Genomic DNA, 26,341 nt, shown 5'->3' on the forward strand with positions numbered 1-26,341 from the left:
TCTTCTTCGGTAAATACAGATGCAAAAAATGTGTTCAGTTTGTCGGCGATTTCTTTGTCCTCCTTTAGTACTCCCTTTATTCCATGGTTATCCAACAGTCCCACCGCTTCCTTCGCGGGTCGTTTCCCCTTAATAAATTGAAAGAATGGCTTGAAGTTTTTTGCCTCCTTGGCTATTTTTTCCTCATAGTCTCTTTTGGTCCCTTTTACCACTTTATGGCACCTGTGTTGATGTTGTTTGTGTTTATTCGAGTTTTTGTCTGTTTTTGACCTTTTCTATTCCTTAAACAAAGTTTTCTTGTCTCTGATCGCTTCCTTCACCTCTACAGTGAGCCACGCCAGTTCTTTTTCCTCTTGGATCCTTTTTTGATACGCGGTATATATAGATAATAATAATAATAGCAGTTTATATACTGCAGGACCGTGAAGTTCTATGCGGTTTACAATGATTAAAAGATGCTACAGACTGAGTGGAATTAACAAAGTTCAGAGTTAGTGATTAACAGTTCTAAAGATCATTTGTTGAGGACTAAGATTGTATAGGTCACTTAACTAAGTACTTCAGGAACAGATGTGTTTTTAGGTGTTTCCTGAATTCCCCATAAGTAGTAGGCATGAGCAGTTGTTCCAGATCTTTACCCCATAAAGCTGCTTGATGTGAGAAAAGATGTTGATGATGACTTTTAAATTTATAACCTCTAACCGGTGGAGAAACAAAGTTCGGATGTGAGCTTCTCTTATGTGTGTTGGTTGTGAAAGAGAAAAGGTCTGTTATATATTTAGGGGCTAAACTGTATAGTACCTTAAAGCAAAAACAACCAAACTTGAATTTCACACGTGCCTCCATCGGCAGCCAATGTAGAAGTCGATAGGAAGATGTTACATGGTTGAACTTCTTCAGTCAAACAAAATAGACTAACCGCTGCATTTTGTACCAGTTGCAATCGCCGCATATTCTTCTGAGAAAGTGCCAAGTAAGCAGTAATCAAGTTGACTCAGTATAAGGGATTGTACCAGAATTCTAAATGATGAGACATCAAAATATGCTCTAATGGACCAAAGCTTCCACAGGGTGAGAAAACGCTTTCTAACCAAAGAGTCCACCTGGTCTTTCATAGTCAGGATCTGGTCCAATGTTACTCCAAATACCTTCATAGTAGGTTGAATAGGATAGTTAAGGTTATTGATGCACATTGATGCTTTAGTGTCAAGCGGGTATGGCGAAACTACAAAAAAATTTGTTTTCTCCGAGTTTAGCTTTAGTCTGAATTCAGTCATCCATTGCTCCATTCAATTTAATACTTCTGTTGCTTTAGGGATAACTTCTGAGAGAGAAATAGTGGATGGGATAATGATCGTAAAGCTAAATAGTTTTATCCCCAGCTGGGACAATTGCGCACCTAATGAAGACATGTAAACATTGAAAAGCAAAGGGGATAATGGTGACCCCCGTGGCACGCCAGATGGATTGCTCCATGTATCAGAAAGATCGTAATTAAAATGTACTTGATAGGTGCGGGATATAAGGAAACCTTGAAACCGGTTTAATACCTCTCCTCTGATTCTAATTGCGTCTAAACATTGTAACAATTTCCCATGGTCCACCAAGTCAAAGGCAGAGCTCATGTCAAATTGCATGATCAGGGCGTTGAGGCCCTTACTAAACAAGAAACGCAAATTATCCAGGATAGCCGCAATTAATGTCTCAGTGCTAAACAAAGGCCTAAAACCAGATTGAGTTTCGTGCAAAAAGAGAGAACTAGTCGAGATATTCCATCAATTGGGTATGTACCAATCCTTCCATGATTTTTACAATAAAAGGAATGGATGCTACTGGTCTATAGTTGGTTACTGATGCTGATGATTCTTTACGATTTTTTGGAATTGGGGTTGTTATAATATGACCATTATTAGTGAGGAATTTTCCATTTTTTAGGTTATCAATTATAATAAAATGCTAGAGGCGCATGCGCTCTTGAAAATTCGTGAGCGCTGGCGCCCTGAGGTGTGCTTCTGTGGCAACATTCTAAACCTCAGGGCGCATGCGGGGGCTGGAGGCGCGCGACTGTGCTCTCTCTCTCTCTCTCCTAACCTTCCGGCTCCAGCGGCGTAGGCAGCACCAGTGGCAGCAACCGAGTGGTGGACAGCAGCCCCGCTCTGGCCGTTGACCCTCCACAAACCTCCCGGCTCCAGCGGCATAGGCAGTACTATAAACACGCTGCTTCGCGCCCTTCTACTGCCGATTTCCTCTGCCGGATCTCTGATGACATCATCAGAGACAGACGCGGCAGAGGAAATCGGCAGTAGAAGACCGCGAAGCAACGTGTTTAAAGTGCTGCCTACGCGGCTGGAGCCCCGAGGTTTGTCGGCGGTGGGAGGGTCAGGAGCAGGCCGTATGGAGCAGGACAACGGCAGTAAAAGAAGGGGGAGGGGCCGAACGGAGCAGGGAAGAGAAGGCAAGAGAAGGGAAAGGGGGGTGGGGGAAAATGCTGCTACTGTTTCTGCACAGGAAAGGGGAGGGATAGGAGGGAAATGCTGTTTCTGCTGCTGCACAGGGAAATGGGGAAAAATGACAGACAGACAGTGGGAGGGAGGGAGACAGAAAGAAAGAAAGACACAGGGGCAGGGAGAGGAACAGAAAGACAGACAGAGAAAGGGGGCTAGAGAGAGAGTCAGCGGGAGAGGGAAAGGGGGCTGCTTTGGGAGGAGAGGTGTGCTTGGGGCAAACAGCTTTGCTCTGGGGGGGAAGACAGAAGGGGCCATGGAGAGACAGGGAGAGGGAAAGGAGGCTGCTTTGGGGGGAGGGGTGTGCTGGGGGGGAGACAGAAGGGGCCATGGAGAGATAGGGAAAAGGGGCTGCTTTGGGGGGAGGTGTGCTGGGGACCGACAGCTTTGCTCTGGGGTGGGAAGACAGAAGAGCGCCATGGAGAGACATTTGGGGGGGAGGTGGGTGCTGGTGGCAGACATTTTTGCTCAGGGGGAGGGGGAGACAGAAGGATACAGACAGCGGCCAAGGAGAGAGAGATAAAGAAACACAGACACACAGACATCTATTCTAGCACCCGTTAATGTAATGGGCTTAAAGACTAGTTGGTTAAATAATTCAGTAAAGATAGTTTAAAGTCTAATGGAGCTGCTTTCATAATTTCTGGGGGACATGAGTCTATTATCCTTTGTTTAATCATCACAGAAGTTCGATTAACTGGCCTGCAGTTCCCAACCTTTTAAAGTTTTTTTTACATTTCCTAAAAACACCTTTTTACTAACACAAATCAAAGTGTTGTACAATAAAAAGCAAAAAAGAAAAACTCCATCAAATAACAGTGGGTAACAATGACCTAGATCAAGTCACTGGTAACACCAGCCCCTCCCCACATGCTCTTCACTTGATGAGCAAATTAAAGGTTTGAGAGAATAAGAAAGTTCTTGAATACCCTGATTAGTAGAGTAATCTTTGGTTATTATATTTCCTTTTTTGTTATTCCGCTATCTACCTTTTGGATCTCATTTATTGAGGACTAGAGCGGGGGACATGTTTTTTGTTATTATTAATGTTGATAAGTATTGATCCGTGCCTATATTGCTATCTGTACAAGTTTATACTTGAAATGTAAATATGAAAACGATAAATAAAACAAAATAAAAAGTTATTGAATGACATTTCTGAATCTATTTTTAAAGGTGCTGTGCCTGGGAGATTCCCAGCGGGTATTAGAGAGATTGGTTGGACATGAATAAACTTTCACTGAATAATCAGTATATGTCAAACATGTTGGATAACAGGGTTAGGTCCGGATATAGATATCTTATAAGGGTACATCTAGTAACAAAATTATAATATTTGGTCAATTCTCATATTACCTTTACTGAACAAATATCAGAAATCATGAGGAAGGGTTTTTATGCCTTTAGATCACTTCATTCAGTTAGGCTTTTTTTTTGAGATGAAGAATTTTCATATACATTGATTCATGCATTTCTAATTTCTAAGACTGATTATTGCAATAGAGCAAGTTTTCAAGTTTCAAGTTTTATTAAATTTGATAAATCGCTTATTACATACTAAGCGAGTAACAATTAAAAATATGTTATATATAACCTTAAGAAGGGGGATAAGAAGTCACTAACAGACAGTACAGACGAACTGCGGTACATGAGGAAGGAATAAAGGTGGGTAAAAGTTACAAAATTGCTGTTTCTCAGGAGAAAAGAAAGCAAAAACCAAGTAGAGGAAAAAACATTAGGATAGGGGTTTAAAAAATTGTTTTAAAAAATAAAAGTAACTTTAAGATGAAATATTTTAAGATCAACTGGTTTATCAAAATTCAACATTAGGCGCCTTCAAATGCTCCAAAATACAGTTATTAAACTGTTGGCTCATAAAGGTAAATTTAATCACGTAACACCACTCACCCCACCCCATCCTACAGTGACCGCAGAAACTCCACACCTGAGCTGTAACCTGGGAGCTCTCCTGATAAGACTTTGCCCGGATCAACCAGTCATCTAGATAGGGATGAAAAAGAATGCCCTCTTTACACAAGGCCACCACCATGATCACCATAATCTTGGTGAACGTCAGCGGAGCCATTGCCAGACCAAAAGGAAGCACACAAAACTGATAGTGCCATCCCAAGATCGCAAAGTAAAGAAACCTATGATGGGAGGTACGAATTGGAACATGCAAGTAGGCATCCGTCAGATCGAGAGAGGTCAGGAATTCCTCCAGCTGAACCAGAATGACAGACCTCAGGGTCTCCATACAAAAAGATGAAACCTGGAACGCCCTGTTGACTCCCTTCAGATCCAAGATGGGCCGAAGAGACCCCTCTTTCTTGGGCACTATGAAGTAAATGGAATACCTGCCGATGCGCAAGTCCTGAGGAGGCACTGGAACTACCACTTTGAGGTCTAGCAACCGTTGAAGCATCTGACGAAAAGCCCGCTTCTTTCATGCCTCCTGACAAGGAGAAGCAAGAAAGTGATCTGGCAAGTGATCTGGAAAACTCCAGAGTATAACTGTCTTGAAACACCTCCAGGACCCACTAATCCGTTGTGATGTTGGCCCACTACTGGTAAAACTCCAACAACCGGGTGCCCACCGGGAGCAGGGGAAGAGCCTACAAGGAGTCATTGGGCAGCGGCGGAGGGACCGGTGGAGGAGTCACGTCACCCCCCCTCCCCCGACAGGCTCCCTGAAAGGACTGCATGCATTGAAACGGCCCCAGGGAGACCCGGTGGAAGAAAGAAAGCCGCCCCACGACCAGGGAGGTATTGGCAAAAATCATGCAAACGCTCCCAAGCAACGCCACCCCAAGAAGGCAGGTGAGCACAGTCTTCAGGAAGGCAGGGCACCTTAGAGTCAAGTCTGTACCAACTTGTCCAGATCCTCACCAAACAAGAAAGACCCGTGGCTGACGCTCGCAACAGATCATACATGGCATCCAAGAGATAAGAAGCGCCTATCTCAATCTTAGCTAACTCCTCATCCACCAAGGACCAGTCATCAGACTCCCGGTCCAGAACACGCTCGGACCACCGAAAACAAGCCCGAGCCACCAGACTGCCACACATCGCCGCCTGGACTGCCACGGCAGTCACATCAAAACTCTGCTTAAGAACGGAGTCCCATGAAGCGGAGCCACCTCTACCAGTACCGTATGCCATTTCGCGATAGCCGAAACCATTGCATTCACCACCGGCGACTTCAAGGTATCCCTATCCCCTTCTGGAATGGGATACAGGTGGGCCACAGACTGCACAAAAAGAAAAGGCATTTCCGGTGCCTTCCACTGCGCCAGAACAATATTCAGAATATTTTAATGCATAGGAAAAGAGCGGGAGGCTTAGCAGATCCCCCAAAGCAGATCCCCCAAGCAGATCCAACACAAGCCAGAGCTCCTTTGAATCCTTCTCAAAACGTAAAACTGAAGAAATCTGCAGAATAAGCTCCTGGACCTCGTCCTGCTGAAAAATGCGCACCACAGATGCATCATTGCCAGCTGGTGGTTCCAAAAATCCTCCGCCAACGGCATCCCTCCCCTAGAGAGGATCCTGGAGGTCCACCAAGGGGTCAAAGTCCTCCCCAAGAGAAAACGGCGCCCCAAACAAAAAATCCTCATCCCACCCTCGGCTGCTTGGATGAAATTGGGGGGATGGGTTCAAAACCAGCACAGAGGGGGGCCAAGGAGGGAGAAACCCCCCCTCCCCCTGAAAAACCCGAGACCGCAGGGGCAGAAGCAGGACTCCTAGTCAACTGAAGATAAGCCTTGCACAAGGCTAAAACAGCAGGAGACCCAGCAGAAATCTGCTCCTGTCTCTCCAGAGAAAGAAAGAGATCATGGTTACTGCGGATGAGCAGACTAGATGGGCCATTTGGCCTTTATCTGCCATTATGTTTCTATGTTACCCGAGGCTGCAGATAAGATGGAGGAGCTTCCCGCCAAAACCAGCGCAAAACTCGCCGAAAAAAACACCGAGGCCTGCAGAGGCAGAGGCCTGAACCACCCCAACCACTAAAGCAGGCAAGCCGGCAGCAGCGGTAAGGGAGTCCCCAGCACTATCGGTGGTAAGGGAAACCTTATTTCCCTCACTGTCAGTGACTGAGGGGAATCCCTGTGTGGGGGGTGAGGGAAGCCCGGGCTTCCCTACTGCCTGCTACCGGTGCAAGAGGCACTCAGGAAGGGGATCCCTGGATGCTGGCACCCAAAGCCGATGAGGATTCCTCTTCACGGCAGCTGGCACACTGCGAGCACAGGCCGGATGCATCGACCTCACATCTGGAGCATAATGAGCACTTTTTCCTTTAAAAGTGCTCATTGTGCAATACGCGATAAGCTAAAAGAAAAGTGCTGGTTAGCAATAAAAATCAATTACAGTCAATTGAAGGCTGTCAGCATAGCTATTGCTAACATTCTTAGTTGGCATTACTAATGTCAGCGAAGGCCTATGGGAAATTATATCAATCTGGCTCTGGATGCAGAATTCTGTGCTTCTGGACAGAATTCACATACATTAATCATTCAGCCAGACTGGATTGTTTATCAAGAAGATAGGCTGCTTGAATGGGACAAAGAAGCCAGAGACTAATCCCATCTCCATGCCTGCAAGTATCACACCCTCCTTAGCAATTAAATTAAACCATTGTTTCAAACAGTTTACAAATTCTAAACAGAAAGATACTGGGACATACAATAGTTTCTATATTCAGAATAAGATTCCAAGCTATAAAAGCCTCCTCTCTGCAAAACACATCTATCTATCAATCTATCTATCTATCTCTGGGCTCTTGGGTCTTGGCTCTCTTTCTCTCTCTGGCCGATCTCTGGAACCTGAAGCTTGGATCATCACCCCATCCCCCTTTTCTCTTTCTCTGCCTTTCCCTGGAACTTCACGCTTCCTTCTGGACTCTGTAAGGCAGGGAAACTGCTTTGCTATCTACTTAATTGTAATGCTTAATTGTTGTAATGCCTATGAATACTACTTTTCTGTAAGACTATTTCTATAATATATTCTTTATGCAATCACCTCTGGCTGTGCCTCTTTGATTCTACTTCCTGGTGAGTCTTCAGTGAGGGAACTGAACCTGGGACCAGGCGTTTGTCAGGGCACCTCTCAAGTGACCCCACCAACCATATATTGTGGGGGCCACTAACAAACCTGACATTTTGGGGGCTTGTCTCGGTCCTTCCTGATGATTTGGGTAAGTAGAATTCAATTTTTTTAAAATGATAGACAGAGTAAGATAGAAATCAAAAGACCTTCTGGAACCCTTAAATTGTTTTAGACTGGATGACACACTTGTGAAAAAGTTTCAGTAATATTTTGGGTTTTATATTTGGTGAGATTTTACTATCAAAAGTCTTTGTAGTTTACCTGTGCCAGTTTGCATTTTATGCTTTGCTATTATAGAGTGTGTTGCATGTAAGAATATTTGAGCTGCTCTGAAGAAAAGCATGTTCCAAAGTTAATTAGACACGCCACATCTGTACTAATAACTTTTACTTTTTTACCTTGTGCTTTTAATTCTATTTCTTGTCAGTCTCTGCCCTGGTGAAAGGCCCAGTGCACACTGGACTGGAACTGGCAGCTGACACCTCTGCTCTTCTAACAGACTTCTTATATTTTTTCCTGCTAAACTTCTGCCTGTAATTTCAGGTAGTAACCAGTGTGGGCAAGTGTGGGCATAAGTGTATTATTTATGCCAATGACTCTTGCCTAACACACTTTACCTCGATTTTCTACCTATTAACTAAAGTCTCCCTCCTTCATAAGTGGGAGCATTTCAATCTCAAAGGCTACACACAGACAGGGACATTTAGAAGGCCATATAGCAAGGCCCACGAACCAAGGCAGACTTATGCAGCCTCAAATATGAATCCTTTTGATTTTCAAGAACTCACAGATATTGTACACAAATATTTTGACAAGAAAGGGGGTCCATATGAGGGTAATTTTCCAGAACACACATGGCACGATATTCAGAAACAAATGGTTTCGCACTTCAGTGAGGGAACTGAACCTGGGACCGGGCGTTTGTCAGGGCGCCTCTCAAGTGACCCCACCAACCATATATTGTGGGGGCCACTAACAAACCTGACAAAGGCTTCCCTTCAGACAGGCACTGCCTCAGGATTATTTTTTTTTTAACAGACTCCACTGGCATTCTAAGCCATATGTCTTGCCGGTATCGATGGCAAGGCTTACAGCTGAGTCACCTCTAGAAATATTTGGGGGAGGTGGAGGAAATGGGGGGAGGGTCTCAAACCGTCGAGTGTGACACCCCCGAGGTTGGACAGACCCCCAAAAGGGTCCCCCAAAGCTCAGTACGGCACACCAGATGGGGACCAGAAGGCCACTAAACAAATTCCAACAGCCCTACACTAAACCAGGGAAGACTGAAACTGCTTACCACCACCTGCTGGAGACTGAGAGCAGACTGAGTGTATTAATAATAATAATAATAATTTTATTTCTTATATATCGCTATAACATAAGTTCAAAGCGGTTTACAACAAGAAACATATGTTTACAACAAGATACATAAGTTTAGAACGGTTTACAACAAGATATGTAAGTTCAGAGCGGTTTGTAAGAAGATACATGCAATGAGAATATGAGATGTTTGCAACAAGCAACGAATGATTAAAGCAGGATACAGCGGTTTGCAACAGGATACATGAGTTTGGGGCAGTTTACAAGAAGATGTGTGCAATGAGGATAAGAGGTTTACAACAAAATACATGCAATGGGGGTAGGGGGAATGGGAAGGGAAAGAACTTTCAGGGATACAGAATTGTCAATGGAAGAGAACTCAAAATGTGTTAAAGAGACGAGTCTTCAGTGATTTTTTTGAAGTCAGCGTATGACACGGCCTCGAGTATGGGTTTTACGAGCCATGTGTTCAGTTTGGCTGCCTGGAATGATAGCATTCTGTCAAGGAACTTCTTGTAGTGATATGATTTCAGAGATGGGTAATTAAAGAGATTTATTCTGCGAGAGCACTTATTAGGACAGTTGAGGAAGAATTGGGAGGCGAGGTAAGTTGGTAGCATCCCAAAGACTGCTTTGTAGCTGATGCAGGCAAGCTTGAAGAGTATTCTGGATTCCACCGGCAACCAGTGGAGTATTTGGAAGTATGGGGTGATATGTTCCCATTTTTTTAATCCAAAGATGAGTCGGACTGTAGTGTTTTGAATTAATCTTAGCTTGTGAAGTGTTTTCTTATAAGCTCCTAGATATATAATGTTGCAGTAGTCCAGCGTGCTCAAGAAAGGATGATTCATCGAAGAATTTTTTGATGGTGCGGAGCTTCCATAGGGCTGAAATACTTTTTTTGAACATTAGATCTGTATGCTTTTCCAGGGTTAGGTGTCTGTCAAGGGTAACTCCTAGTATTTTTATAGTTTGGTCAATTTCATAATCTCGGCCATTCACGTGAATCGTGTTGTCTTTTATCTTTTCATTGGGAGTTGCCAGGAAAAATTTAGTTTTTTCTGTGTTCAGTTTTAGTTTGAAGACCTTCATCCAAAGCTCTATCTGATTTAGGGTATTGGATAGGAGATTAGTGGCGTCTGGCGACAGACCGGATAGTGGTAGCACAACAGTGACATCGTCAGCGTAAATATGGAAGTTGAGATTTAGGCTTTGTAGCAGGTGTCCCAATGAGATGAGGTAGATGTTGAATAGGGTCGGAGATAATGGAGAGCCCTGGGGTAGTCTGCAGTTGGTTATTCCAGCTGAAGGAGAGTTTGTCTTCTTTGAATACCTGATAGGATCTGAGTTCAAGGAATCCCTGGAATCAATTGTAAGTGTTTCCTGTGATGCCTAATGATTCGAGACAGTTCAACAGGATGGTGTGGTCAACTAGGTCGAAGGCACAGCTTAGGTCCAGTTGGAGAATCATTGCACTGGAGCCTTGACTGAGAAGGGAATGTAGATGGTTTAGGAAAGAGGCCATTATAGTTTCGGTGCTGAAGCCGGGTCTGAAACCAGATTGGTTATTGTGCAGTACGTTGAATTTGTCTAGATAAGTATTTTGTTCGGCATTTACCAGGCCTTCCATTAATTTGGCTGCCAGAGGGATGTTTGCGACTGGTTAAAATTGGAAATGTTGTTGGGTGTTTCTTTTTTGTTCTTTTTTATAGGAGTTATAACAATTTGACCCAAGTCTTCTGGGAACTTGCCAGAGGATCGTTGTAGGTTGACTCAGTTTAGTAGTTTAGCTTTGAAATTGATAGGGGCCGATTTCATCACATTTGGAGGGCAGGTGTCCAATCTGCAATATGATTTGGCGTATTTATTGTAGAACTTGCTGAATGTTTGCCAATCAGTCTCCTTGATGTTGGACCAACTCATGTCAGCTTTAGATGCGTCTGGGTCCTGGGGAATGACATAGTTCCAATCAGAGTCTTGAGTGCTTGGTAGAGCATGTCTTGATTTTATTATTTTTGAGTTGAAAAAATCGGCTAGGTCGTCTGCTGTAACTGTGGATTCTTCTACCGGATTTGTGTAAGGGTGAGTATCGTACAGGTCATTGACTAGTTTGAACAGTTTGTTGCTGTTTAAGGAGGTGTTACCTATAATGTGGGCATAGAAGGTTTTTTTCTTCTCTTTGGTTATGTTTTTATAGTTTTTTAGCATTTGGCGCCAGGCATCTCTAGACTCTGGAGTTCCTGATTTTGACCATTTCCTTTCTAATCTTCTTAACTCTCTCTTTATCTCAAGGAGCTCTAGGTCAAACCAGCCTGTTAGGTTTCTAGGTCTAATCCTTCTTTTTTTCAGCGGGACCATTTCGTTTAGGATTTGGGTGCTGGTGGAGATCCAGGAGTTCATGAAGTGATTAAGATCCTCTTGGTTGTGGATAATATCGTAATGAGACCAGAATTCTATGGGGCTGATCTTGCCTCTGTTTGTTTGAAATTGTGTGAATTTGTTCTTGGCTTTCATTGTGGTGGTGGTTGTTTTCCGTTGCCATTCCAGCTCGAAGTTATATATTAGGGACTACACAGCCACTTGTACTACAGCTAAAGGTTTGTCTCAGTCTCCACCTGCAGATCATGGTGAGCTATTACCCATCAATGAGCTGTGCTGGTCTGAAGAGATGCTGAAGAAACCATCAGTTAAAAGAACAAAGTGGGAATTTACTAGATCTGGAATTTTTTTTAATTGGTATCAAGTTTATGGAATCAATTGCCAAGGCAGATCCATTTGGAATTATATTTTAAATCCTTTAAGAAACTTTTGAAAACATATTTGTTTAATTTAGCATTTGGACAAGAAATTCCACAGAATGATCATATTTATTGAAGTACCGGGAGATGATCAAAGATTGACTTGGAGAAACAGCAATACAAAATTGTATTTTTAAGATTGTTTAAATTTTAGATAGGTCTGTTTCTATATATTAATGGAGTTCTTTTCTATGTTGTATTTTATTGTAAACTACTGTGAACAGCTGTGTGCTATGACGGTATATCAAATTTTAATAAACATAAACATTTTGAAATAGCAGCCTATGTTCATTGAAATCTGGTAGCTAAAATTTAATGGTAAGAAATGCAAGGTCATGTATTTGGGCTGCAAAAACTTAAAGGAACGGTACAGTTTAGGGGGTGAAGAATTTTTGTGCACGACAGTAGAACGGGACTTGAAAGTGATTGTATGTGATATCTTAAGGTGGCCAAACAGGTTGAAAAGGTGACGGCGAAAGCTAGATGGATGCTAGGCTGCATAGGGAGAGCTATGGCCAGTAGGAAAAAGGAGGTATTGATGCTTCTGTATAAGACTCTGGTGAGACCTCATTTAGAATCTTCAAAAAGATCTAAAAAGGATGGAGTCAGTCCAGAAGAAGGCTACTAAAATGGTGCGTGGTCTTCGTGATAAGGCATATGGGGACAGACTTAAAGATCTCAATCTGTATATTTTGGAGGAAAGATGGGAAAGAGGAGATATGATAAAGATGTTTAAAAACCTACGTAATATAAATGTGCATGAGTTGCGTCTTTCATTTGAAAGGAAACTTGAATGAGAGGGCATAAGCTCCTGAGTAATCTGAGGAAATACTTTTTTACAGAAAGGGTAGTAGATGCATGGAACAGTCTCCCAGAAGAGGTAGTGGAGATGGGGCCTGTGTCTGAATTCAAGAGGGCCTGGGATAGGCACGTGGGATCTCTCGGACAGAGAAAGAGATAACGGTTACTGTGGATGGGCAGACTAGATGGGCCATTTAGCCTTTAGCTGACATCATGTTTCTATGTTTCTTTTCTATTAAGTATAACAGCTACGGAATAGTTAATTTAGCTAGCTAGTCAAGCAAATCAGCATGTAAAGCTTTGTAGGTCAGAAAGAGAATTCTTCCACTTTTATAGAGAGGGACCACATCTGCCCTTCTCCAGTACCACTCCCTACTCTAGGTCAGCAGCAGAGCCGCAAAAATGTCCCTAAGTTCCTTGTTACCCTCAGATCCATCTCATCCAGTCCCATCGCTTTGCCTACCTTCAGAGCCGATTGTGAGGCTGCTTTCTAAACTCTAGAATAGTCAACCAGGGAAGCTTTTCAGCACAGAACATAAGTCACATAACTAAGCATGAACATTATAAAAATACTTCACATTGTAGAATTTACTGGCCAAACAATGACATTCCCAAACCTGAAGGCTGAAGCATTCTTTACCTCTCTGTCGTTAATGTGAGCAGTCAGGGAGGATAGACAGGGCTCAATGCTCTCATGCCAAGGCAGCAAATCATCCTGGTAATTATCCAATAACTTGGATAATATCCTGAACAAATAAAAAACAAACAATGGTCTAAGGTTATAGAGAAAAGAAAAAATGTCAAAGAAACTCTAGAAAAACAGTAAACAGACAGGGATCCACTCACAAACAAAGCAAAACACACCAGCACAGATCCAAGACAACATAGGCAAATTGGAACCAGGGGAAAAAAAATTCAAGCTTAGAGCTAGGGAAGAAATCACATCTAGCAAACCAAAATCAGCTTGGACTTCTTTCTAAGGGCAGTCTACTAGAGCAGTGGTTCCCTACCCTGTCCTGGAGGACCACCAGGCCAATCGGGTTTTCAGGATATCCCTAATGAATATGCATGGAGCAGATTTGCATGCCTGTCACTTCCATTGTATGCAAATCTCTCTCATGCATATTCATTAGGGCTAGCCTGAAAACCCGATTGGCATGGTGGTCCTCCAGGACAGGATTGGGAACCACTGCACTAGAGGAATGCATCTTTGGTATCATTGATGTTGATCCAACATATGGCCAAACGGACCTATCAATGCTCTCATGTCAGAGGAAGAGTGTGGCACAGTGGTCAAAGGTACAGCCTCAGCCCCCTGAGGTTGTGGGTTCAAAGCCACGCTGCTCCTTGTGACCCTGGGCAAGTCACTTCATCCCCCATTGCCCCAGGTACAGTGAGGGAAAAATGCTTTGAATACCTGAAGAAATTCATGTAAACCATTCTGAGCTTTCCTGGGAGAACGGTAGAGAAATGAGCAGTTCACTGGATGCCTCCAAATAGTAGTTATGGCCATTTCAACCCCTGGTATTCTAGCCACTTTCTCTATCCTTGTTTTAGGTCCTCACAGTCCATACCTCAGGATTCCCATCTGAACAGCCTTCTCCATCCGCAATTGTTCCAGATTTCTCAGTAGCATCTGGAAGGTGTCTCGGTCTTTCATCAGATTGGAGCTCTCACTATCCAGGAGGGCCGACTCCTCACATATGCAGCGCTCTAGAGCCAGAATGATCTCCTTGGAAAGACTGGTCTCCTTCAGACTGCTCACCAACTTCAGCACATCCACATCCTTCAAGTCAAAGCAAAAACTGATATCTAAAACAAAACAGAAAGACATTTAGAGGGGCATAATCGAAAGGAACGTCTAAGTCCATTTTCATCTAAGTCGCAAGTCGTCCAAAGTAAAACAACAGCCTAGGACACATTTTCGAAAAATACGTCCAAAATTTTTTTTGTTTCGAATATCGTCTAACTATACATCCTGCCGATCTGATCGTCCAAGTCGCTAAATAGTCCATCTTTATACCACATTTTCGTCCAACTTTTTGTCCAAGTCAAAAACGCCTAGAACAAGCCCTGTTGGACATGGTAGGGGTCTGCAAAGTGATGGACTGAACACCCAGACATGGTACCTAAATAGTGGGGTACCTTACAGGGCACTGCTGTGAACTTCACCAAAAGGGTGCCATGTCTTCTCCTCACTACAGCTCCCTTATAGGTCATGGTGAGCCTCCCAAACCACCTCCAAAATCCATTGGAACCACCTATCTATCACCCCAATAGCCCTTATGGCTGCAGAAGCCACTTATATGCCAGTTCAAAAGGGTTTTGGGGGTGTATAGAGGAGTGCACGTTTCAGAATCAATGGAGTGATTAAAGGGGCTTATGGGCATGGGTCTTCCTCTCCATGAATCACTAACCCACCTCCAAGATGGCTTAAGCCGCCTCTGTGCTGGATGACTAGGCTTTCCTATGCCAGGCTGCCAGGTGATGATGATCTGGAGGCTGAATTTTAAAAGTGTGATTACGATTTTTATGGGGTTGGGGGGTGGTCGGTGATCACTGGGGTAGTGTGTGTGGGTCTGTATTATGTGTTTGCAGTTCTTATCTGGTGACTTTAGGTGGGTTTTTTGACTAAGACCATGTTTTAAATGGTTTAAGTCAGTGTTTTTCAACCTTTTTACACCCGTGGACCCGCAGAAATAAAATAATTATTTTGTGGACCGGCAAACTACTAGGACTAAAATTTAAAAACCCTGTTTACGCCCTATCTCCGCGAGCTCGATCCCCGCAAACCATCTGATCACAGTAGATCTGACGGAGGCCTACTTGCATGTTCCGATCCGGGCCTCCCATCAGCGGTTCCTTCGTTTTGCGATGTTGGGACGGCACTATCAGTTTTGTGTGCTTTCTTTTGGTTTGGCCACAGCACCGCGGACGTTCACCAAGGTAATTGTGGTCATGGTAGTGGCTTTGCGCAAGGAGGGCATTCTGGTTCATCCCTACCTGGATGATTGGTTGATTCGAGCCAAGTCTTTCAAGGAGAGCTCCCGGGTCCCGGCTAGGGTGGTAGAATTCCTGCAGTCGCTGGGATGGGTTGTCAACCTGTCCAAGAGCCAGTTGGCCCTCTCTCAGCGCCTGGAGTATCTTGGGGGTTCTCTTCCCATCCCTTTCCCTCCTCCCCTCCCAGCAGCATCTCTCCTTCTAACTCCCTCCAAGTCCAGTGATAGCTCTCCCTTTATCCAGCAGCTTCCTAGCCTCCTATAGTGGCTTCCTCCCCTTCCAGCTGCTCTCAGTACTTGCATGCAGGAAGTTGCCGGTAAATCACTGCCCTGGCAAGTAGGAGAGCTGGTGGGAGGGGAGACAGCCACTGTGAAGGCTCCCCAGGATCTTGCTCACACGCTGACCATCTCCCTCCACCTGCACCTGTATCTGCAGCTCTCTCCGTTCTACTTGCAACTTCCCCGCGGCCCTCTTCAGCAACTCGGCAGGGGCGGCAATCAAGACAGGCTGCCGACGTCAGGACCTTCACTCTCTGAGTCCCGCCTATTTTGTTTCAACTTCCTGTTTCCTAACAGGCGAGACTCACAGAGGGAAGGCCCCGACGTCGGCAGCCTGTCTTGATCGCCTGAGGCTGGGAGGAACTGAAGTTGGCAGGAAATTTAACTGCCGACTTGATCTCGCCGGCCCTGCTGAACGTCCATCACACTACTCACCACCCCTTCTTCTCCTCCTTTTCCCCCATATTCCCTCTTTCTTTCCATCCTGCACTAATCCTGACCCCCCCCCCAATCTTTCTTCCCCTCTCGCCACTCTGTACCGCCAAACCCATCCTTCTACACCCCATTTCTTCTTCATTAAAATTCAGAAAGCTAACCTCACCCCACACTCATCTTTCTGCACCCTACTGCCTCGTCTTTTCTCTTTCCCCTGCCAGGCTATAAAAAAATCACTCAAATCTACCATGCCAGCACTAACTTCTAAAACAAGGATCCCTCATCTATTGGGAAAATTGAACAAGTCAAAGTACCACAGATCATTAAAAAAGAATGGAATAGCCCAGTGGTTATAATACCAAACTAACAACCAACAAAGCCTTGCTGACTCACGTACAAATTTAGATTGTACGTCCTTTGAATGTAACTCAGGTTGAGCTTCAACTGAAAAAAGCTGTGAGCTAAATGCAAATTAATAATCAGAGAAAATTAATGGAAACAGAATTCCCTGCCTCAGTCACACAGATACCAAAGAAAGAAACTAGAAATATGTCAATATAAATTTAACTGAAACCCAAAGACATTTTCCCCTCATATTGGGCAACCCCTAGCCAAAGAAAGCTCCATGCCTGTCTGAACGTTAAGGCAGTACAGTCTGGTAGGACCCTCTTCCAAATCTGAAAATAAAATTCATTTTTCTAATTAAAATTTCTGGAAGGTTGGGATTTCCGCATCTAAATGTCCCAATGAGTGCTCATGAAGGACAAGGTTCGTCCTCCAGCTCTTTCTCCAGTTTGTCTGTCATAACTAGATTGTAAGCTCATCCATATCGGGTAGCGCTATAGAACCGATAAGAAGTAGTAGTAGCATCGCTGATTTTGCTCTACTCTGGAGGAAGCAGGCAACTCTTACCAGAGACATCAGTGCCTGTCTTCTCCGAATCCACTGGTAGCTTGTGCTCAGACAGGCGATTCTTAACAATCAGAGCAAGCATCTTGTGCTGGGAGTTGGAACTATCACAACAGTTCTCCAGAAGTGAGTGGATGTCACAGCTCACAAACTGCTCTGCCAAGGTCCTGTGATTATTAATCAGCATGCTCAGGATAAGGAGGCCATTTTGTACTGCAGAGGAGCATCTACATGGGGACAAAAATTAGCAATAAAAATAATATTTATTTATTTCATAGTTACCACACCAGGCAGACCTAAGCAGTTTACAATCTAAAATAAAATAATACAGAAAGGAACGCCAGTATAATAATAGGAAAAAATTATATAAATCGCACCAGAACACAAGATAAACACAAAAACAAAGTTATAGAAACTGGACTGGAGAAGCCCAAGCCCTGACCTGGACCACCCAAGCCTCAGCTGAGCGGTTGAATAAGGCATGGAGGGTAGAGGGGTGTCTGCATCAAATAAAAAGAAAAAAAAGGTCCAGTACAGGTGTTAGTGTGAATTTTAAGATGACTTTATTTTCTGGCTTTATCCTGTAGCGCCATTCAAAAAAACTCTCCCTGGTACCTAAACAGCCTGTTAGCCCACCATGCTTATTCACTTGACAGTTCAAGAAAAGAATATGGCAACTTCCAACAGCTTGCCTCTGGAGCAATTCTCACCCAGAGCATGGGCTTCTTAAATCAGAACTGGTTTGACTTTTTTGCGCTTGTGACTTTATCCAAACAGGTGTTAGTTTTATACCATTTTATTGCGGTTTATTACAAACTTTATCAACCATGGACCCCTGAAGAAGGTATGTTCGCCAAAACACCGACCGTGTCGGGTCTCTTGGTTTGTAATAAGGTGGTATTATTAACTGCATTAAATATTTGGTATAAATAAACATAGCCTGCATCTTGTCCACATTAGTCGGCAGTTTTCTTTTTGTTTTTTCGCTTGCTGTTTTTGCACTGCAGATCCTGTTGGATTTCTTTTGTTGTTTGTTATTCTCAAGACCAGTTCTTCACTGATGGGATGTACAAAAACAGTACCCACCAAGGGTGGACCCCCCGAAGGGCCGACACCAGAACACGCTCACCGCAACACCATGTCCTGACACGTCTGAACGTCCACACGGTAGTGTTTCAAGGTTTTCAAGGTTTCAAGGTTTATTAAATATTTGATAAATCGCTATATCTTTATACAAAGCGATGTACATTAAAATACAATTAATTAAGATAAAAAACATACAATAAATATATAAACATTAGATATTAGACAAGACAGACAACAATTGGGAGGAAAGGGAGGTTAAAGTTACATATCTTATAATAAGAAACACATTTAAGGGTAAAACATTGAGGAGGTAGTAAAATTCTTGAAACGAAAAAAAAAATTTTTTTTTCCCATTATTTTTTATTTTCAAATTTTACATAAAGTGTACAAAATATTAAAATACAATTGATAAATACATAGTATCACTTTTATATCTAATACATTATTTATCTAAGTTTGATTTTCCCCCTCACCCTCCCCCCACCCTTTTATTACTTTAATATAATATTTTTAATTTTCAAATTTTACATAAAGTGTACAAAATTTTAAATTACAATTGATAAATACACAATATCATTTTTGTATCTTATACATCATATTCTAAATATATTTTTATCCCCTCTCCCTCTCCCCACCCTTTTATTATTTTTCATTCATACATATTGTATAACATATTGTAACATATTATGTAGATATTATTTTCATTATCCCCCCTCTATGTGCGTCATAAAAAAGATACTTAAAAGAAGAAAAGAAGAAGAGAAATCTTAATATTTATTCATTGCAGTATTTTGTCAATGGCCCCCATATTTTTATGAATTTAGTGTATGTCCCTCTTTGTATTGCTATTGTTCTTTCCATTTTAAATATATGACATATTGTATTCCACCAAAATGTATAATTTAGGTTATTATAATTCTTCCAATTATTGGTTATATGTTGAATGGCAACCCCTGTCATTATTAATAAAAGCTTGTTATTTTCTGGTGAAATTTGACTATTTTTCCTCATCATCATTCCAAATAATACCGTATCATATGATATTGCTATATGATTTTCCATTAATTTATTAATTTGTGGCCAAATTGAATTCCAAAAAGTTTTAATGTAGGGACAATGATAAAGTAAGTGATCTAATGTCCCTGGTTCCAGATTACAGTGCCAGCATTTATTAGACTTAGAACTGTCTAATTTTTGCAAACGTGTAGGGGTCCAAAAAGCTCTATGTAATAAAAAGAACCAAGTTTGTCTCATAGATGCTGACATTGTACATCTCATTCTCCAAGACCAAATTAGTGGCCATTGAGATGCATTAATTTGATGCTTAATCTCAATGCTCCAAATATCTCTTAGGCCATTTTTTGGTTTTTTATTTAAATATCCAGATATTAATTTATACCACAATGCGGCTTGATGTCCTAGGAAGTCTGCTTGAAAACATAAGAACTTTAAACTATATTGATTATTTAATGTTTTCCATTCAGGGAACCCAACCTGAATGGCCTGCTTCAATTGCAACCATTTAAAACTTTGTGTTTTATTAAGACCAAATCTATGTTGCAATTGTGAAAAATCCAGCAGTTTACCTTCTGAAATAACATCGTCTAGAGATCTAATGCCTGCAATAATCCAGTTCTTCCAAAGGATTTGAGCTCCGCCAATTTTGATCTTGGAGTTTATCCATATAGATTGATTAGTTGATTTGTTTATTGGGATAGGTGTTAATTTATCAATAAATCTCAACGTCTTCCAAGTATCCATTAATATTTTATTTTCTCTGTATCTTTTAGGTATGTTAATACTTGGTAGATGAACTAAATTTAGGGGAAACATAAGGCGCCATTCTAAATATAACCAATCCGGTGCATTATCCATAAGTTCTGGGAGGATCCAATACATACCCTGACGTAGAATATAGGCTTGATGGTACCTATAGAAATTTGGAAAATTTACCCCTCCCTCCTTAATTGATTTTTGCAAGGTTACTAAAGCTATTCTAGGTGTTTTATCAAGCCAAAGAAATTTTGTTAAAATGCTATTGAGCTTTTTATAAAAGGACCCCTGAAAATAAATAGGTATCATACTCATTTGGTAGCAAACTACAGGTAATATCATCATTTTAATAGTTTGAACTCTTCCCCACCAAGAAATATGTAATGGGTTCCATTGTTTACATAACTCCGTAACTTTTTTTAATACATATTTTTCATTCTCTTTTACAGTATCTTCAATTGTATTTTTAACTTGAATGCCAAGATATTTAAATCCTTCTTCTTTCCATATGAATGGAAAAGTATCAAATAATCCTTTTACACAATGAACATTCAAGGGTATAATTTCAGATTTATTCCAATTAATTTTATAACCTGAAAATTTACCAAACTTATCAATTAATTCCAATAAAGAAGATAAGGTTGACTCTGGATTTCTCAAATAAAGCAAAATATCGTCAGCATAAGCCGAAATTTTATATTCCATATCTGAATATGGAATACCTTGTATCTCCCTCGTTTGCTGTATTGCTAACAATAAGGGTTCTAATACAACATCAAATAACAAAGGAGATAAAGGACAACCTTGTCTAACTCCCCTCTGCAATTGAAAACCATCAGATATCTTATTATTAATATTTAGTCTTGCAATCGGGAAGCTATACAATGTTTTTACCATTTGTATAAATCCAGAACCTATACCAAACCATTCTAAAGCCTGATACATAAAATTCCATTCTACCCTATCAAATGCTTTTTCAGCATCTAATGAAACTGTAAAAGCCGGTTCATCCATTTTTTTTGATAAGTTTAACATGTGAAACAATAGTCTAGAGTTATTAGAGGAATGTCTTTTAGCAACGAAACCCGTTTGATGCATATCTATAATATGTGGGAGAGCTTTGGCTAATCTCAAAGCCAAAATTTTCGCCAAAAGTTTATTATCAACATTTATCAAAGATATAGGCCTGTAGTTTGAAACCAAAGTATGATCTTTATTTGGCTTAGGCAAAACAATTATTATTGATTCAGCCATAGTACCTTTAATATTACCTTTTATAAGTTGTGTCTGATATAAATTTAGTAAATGTGGGGAAAGGATATTTTGAAATGTTTTATAAAATTCTACTGTATAACCATCACCACCTGGAGCGGATCCAACTCTAAGAGATCTCAATGCTGTTTCTAATTCTTTTAATGATATAGGTTCATCTAAACTCCGTTTTATATGATCAGGAACCTTAGGTCCATTAATTAAATCTAAAAAAATTTTCCCATCTTTTTGTCTCTCCAAACAAGGCTCGGAAGAATACAGGTCCTTATAAAATTTTAAAAATTGTTTTAATATTATATTTGTTTGATTTGTTATTACACCATTATCATCTTTTATTACATTAATATTAGTTCTTCTTTTTTTTGCTTTAAGATAATTTGCCAATAATCTCCCCGCCTTATTAGAATTTCCATAATACATTGTTTGCTTGGAAAACAAATCTCTTCTTATCATTTTTGAAGTTAATTCATTATATTTACCTTTTGCTTTCAAAAGAGCTTGCAAAACTTCATTTTCCCAATTACTTACCAATTTAGCTTCTAATATTTTTATTTCTTTTTCTAATTCTATATATTGTATTTTAATCTGTTTCCTAATAAAAGCTGAATATGATATAATATTACCCCTCATAGTTGCTTTAAATGCATCCCATACATTCTCTATAGATGTATCCTCCACTAAATTTATTTGAAAGAAATCGTTAATTTGTATTTTAAAATTTTCCAAAAATTTGTCATCCACAAGCAATGCATTATCAAATCTCCAAAGAGGTCTACCATTCTCTAATTGATCTAATTGTAATTCTATCCATACTCCCGCATGATCCGAAATAATAATAGGATCTATGGAAGCTTTAATCACCTGTTGCACTTTATTTGTTGAGACAAAAATATAATCTATTCTTGAAAATGATTTATGAACCTGTGAACAAAATGAAAATTCCCGATCATTAAAATGAAGAATACGCCATATATCTTTCAAATCACATGATTGAACCAAATTATCTAAACCTAAAGATTTTATACTTTTACCTGGTTTTTTATCCAATAATGGATCCATTACAGCATTAAAATCTCCAGCCACCACTAAATTAGAAGCAGCCAGTGGTAATAACATATTCTGTAATTTTTTAAAAAATTCTGATTGATTCGAATTAGGGGCATATATATTAAACAACGTCAGGGTATCATTTCCCATACCTATTTCAATATGTATCCATCTTCCATGTGGATCTGAATTTTTTACCTTAATCTTGGCCATACATTTTTTATTTATAAGAATTGCTACCCCTGCTTTTTTACCCTCTGCTGGAGCAAAAAAACATTCCTTTACCCACCCACCCGATAGTTTCTGTGATTCCTTTATATTAAGATGGGTCTCCTGCAGACAGTAAATATCCGCATTTTGCTTTTTTAAAAATGTTAATACTTTTTCCCTTTTTATTACGTGATTCAGGCCATTGACATTAATAGAATATATCTTAAAAGACATTATACATTTTAATACTTCTCATTATAATCTTTTTCTCCTCTTCTTTCATATTTAGAATCCAAAAAATGTTTTTCATGACACACATATTTACCCCTAAAGTATATAATCCCTTGTTTATTTTTTCCTTAATCATTCTAGTAAATACTCTCCTTTTCCCTCCCTTTCCCACCCTATACAATGGCTGCTTAAGGATACACATTGGAATTGTAACCCAAACATTCTCCTCCCCCCTAGGCAATCAATATTCAATCAAATTCCCCTTCTATCTATCTATATTAACCTTTAATATCTTTAGTCATGTTTTCATAACATTTCATTAATGTATCTTTATCCATTTAACATTTTTTAATTTATATTTCCTTAGTATTATTATTTACATCATAAAATTTTATCTTAAACATATATTTAGTATGTTATTAATGTTTTTCCTATATCTTGCTCTTTCTTTCTTATAAGTTTTTATTATCTTTTCTTTATATCATTTTTCTTTCTTCAGATATTTCAATATTTCATACTTTTATAATTTTTCATAAAGTCATCAAAACCCATCTTAATGTTTTATGTTAAAATATCATAGGTTCTGGTTTAGAAAGAAAAGCTTTCAGTTTTTCTGGATCCTCGAAATACAAGGATTTATCTCCAGATGATACTCTCATTTTCGCCGGATAATATAGACCGTATTTAAAACCTTTTTCTTTTAGTTGAGGTCTCATATCTAGTAGTCTCTTTCTTTTATTTGCTGTATTTTTAGCAAAGTCCGGCAAAAACCAAATTCTGGATCCTTTATAATTAAGATTTTTGTCTTTCTTTGCAGCATTTAATATTTCTAATGCTTGTTGATATCTGAGCATTTTGAAGATTAGTGGTCTTGGCCTGCCTTTATTTTCTACATTTTTAACTGGAATCCTATGCGCCCTTTCTATTTCTAGTGGTTGTTTCAAGTCCAGTTGTAATATTTTTGGAATTAAATTTTCTAGAAAAAGAATAGCATTTTTTCCCTCTAAATTTTCTTGTATTCCAAAAAGTTTAATGTTTTTCCTTCTTCCTCGATTCTCATAGTCTTCCAGTTGATCTTTCAATTTTTTCAATTCCAGACTATCATTTTTGCATCTGTTTGTTTCGCTTTCTATGACCTCCATTTTAGATTCTAATTCATTTGTTCTTTTGTTATTACTTTCCATTTGTCTGTGAATGTTTAATATTTCTTCCTTCATTTCAGACATATTGGTTACAGTTTCCTTAAGCATTTGTTTAATTTGTCTTAGTTCTTCCATAACTTCTGCTTTACTCAATATGTCAGGTTCTTCAGCAGGAAGTGGGATCTTGCTTGGTGTTATTTGATCTTGTTTTTGTCTTTTTGCTGACGTGCCAGCCTCATTTTTGTTTTGTCTGGTAGTTGCCATTTTGTTGTTTTTCGTGGAGTTTACTTTTTTCACAGATGTTAGATGACACAAAAACCTCTTTAAGTTACTATTCCAGTAATTTTGTCTTTAATATCTTACTTGTCCACAATCTTTATAATCAATGACTCGTCTTCAATGCTATGTTGTTGAGGAAATAGCAAACTTTTTTGGATCTCTTCTTTCAGGGTTCCTGTCCAGCTCTTTACCCTCTTCAAAAATGGCAGAGGAGGTCTATTTCAAACTGCCTTAATTTCAGACTGACAGACACTGTCCTCTCAGCATTTGAGAATTAAAGGCACTTTTTTTTCCCTCTGTTTTGCCAGTGAGGAAATATCAAATTTTCTTTATTCCCTCAGAACCTTTTTTTTCTTTTTTAATTTTGTCAGGTGTGAAGTGGTATCAATTGCCACAGTTTTTGCCAATTTTATTCTCCACAGTATTTCTTTGATGTTCTTCAGCACATATTGTGCCTTATCAGCTTAAAAAAAAACAAAAAAAAACAATGAGGAAACAACAGATCTTTTTTTTTCCTATCTCCTTTACCTCAGAGCTTTTTATGTCAGTATCGGCATCACTAGTTTTCTCTTCAGTAAAATATAGATTTCAGACAGTCTCTAGCTTGCCGACACAAAAACAAAAAAAAAAAATGAAAGAGAAATAGATTTTTCCCCTTTTCCTCTCTCTTTCCTCAGGGCTACTTTAGTTTTGGCGGCACAAGTAAAATATTTTTTTTTTTTTTTTAACTTCGCCGCGCCTTTCCAGCTCTGAAACAAAAAAAAACCGGCGATCTTGTTTCTGGCTCTCTACCCTCAGGCTTTATTTCATCTCCGACAACATAAGTCTTCTTCAGTTTGAATATTTAAAATTATGTTTGTCATTCACACCGTCACCAACCTTTCTCTGGACGCCAAGCCGTTTCAGCACAGAAACTATCAGCCACACTGTCAGCAACTTACTCAAATTATAATCGACAGACCTTTATTTTCCTCTCCGTTTTTCAGGGTTCCGTTCCAGGCTCTAAGGAACAAGTCTGCCTTCCACAGTGATCTTCAAGCCCTTCAGTCATCTGCTTTTTTATTTTTGCCGTTTCAGCTCTCAAAAAAAAACCGGCGATTTTTCCCTTTGACTCCTTTCTCTCATGCCATGTAGCCACTTAAACTTTTGCCGTTTTATTAAAAGTCACTGACTTTTCGCCCTCAGGGTCCCAGTTCCGCGTTGATCAGAGAGGGCTGCTTCAAACCGCCGCAGGTTTTAGAAATCCGTTGACAGCGGTTCCACATCAAGATTCCTCCTCAACTTTATCCACTTTTCAGTCTCCCTCTCTCAACACGAAAAAATTTTTATTAAAAAAAAAACAACAAAATTTTATGTATTAAAAATCTTTTTAAAAAGAAATGTTTTCAAAGATTTCTTAAAAGAGGGAATGTCTTTTTCATTTTTTATATATTGGGGCAATGAATTCCACCATTGGGGGCCCACGACCGAAAACATGTCTAATCTACGGGTGCCTATAATTTTTAAAGATGGAATAACTAATAAGTTTTGGGAAGATGACCTGAGTGCGCGTGCGGAACTATAGGGAATTAGCATTTTAGAAATGCACTGAGGTTCTTTGAAAATCAAGTTTTTAAAGATAAGTAGTAAAACTTTAAACTGTATACGTTGGCAAATAGGAAGCCAATGTGCATCTTTGAAGAGTGGAGTCACGTGATCAAATTTCCTAGCGTCATAGATTAGTTTTATTGCCGTGTTTTGAACAATTTGCAGTTGTCGTTTTTCCTTTTGAGTAATATTAAGCAACAAAGAGTTGCAATAGTCCAGTTTTGATATAACCAATGAATGAATTAAAATATTGCGAGATTTGGATTCAAGAAATTTAGAAATAGATCGAATTAGACGTAATTTGTAGAAGCAGACTTTAACTATATTGTTAATGTGATCTTTAAATTCTAATCTTTCATCAATTATAACACCTAAGATTTTCGTTTTAGGAACGATTTCAATTGGTTTATTATTAAGGAGGAAAGGAGAATTAAGTCTAATATCTCTTTTCCAGTTAAAAATCATAGCTTTTGTTTTATTTATATTTAATGATAATTTATTATTATTAAGCCAATTATGAACTTGTTCAAGTTTTGCATTTAAAGTTTTGATGTCTTCTT

General features: G+C 39.9%; 1 protein-coding gene across 1 annotated transcript in view; it reads right to left on the minus strand.

Moving 5' to 3' along the window:
• CUL9 (cullin 9) overlaps positions 1-26,341 on the minus strand; it is a 535,945-nt gene that overhangs the window by 268,225 nt on the left and 241,379 nt on the right. Inside the window, exons 15-17 of the mRNA XM_033937681.1 lie at positions 17,158-17,381; positions 14,107-14,344; positions 13,173-13,278 (exon numbers count right to left, since the gene is read on the minus strand). Coding sequence (XP_033793572.1) covers positions 13,173-13,278; positions 14,107-14,344; positions 17,158-17,381 — 568 coding nt within the window. The remainder of the gene's footprint in view (positions 1-13,172; positions 13,279-14,106; positions 14,345-17,157; positions 17,382-26,341) is intronic.

Source organism: Geotrypetes seraphini, chromosome 3 (genome assembly GCF_902459505.1).
Source record: "Geotrypetes seraphini chromosome 3, aGeoSer1.1, whole genome shotgun sequence".
Classification (NCBI taxonomy): Eukaryota; Metazoa; Chordata; class Amphibia; order Gymnophiona; family Dermophiidae; genus Geotrypetes; species Geotrypetes seraphini.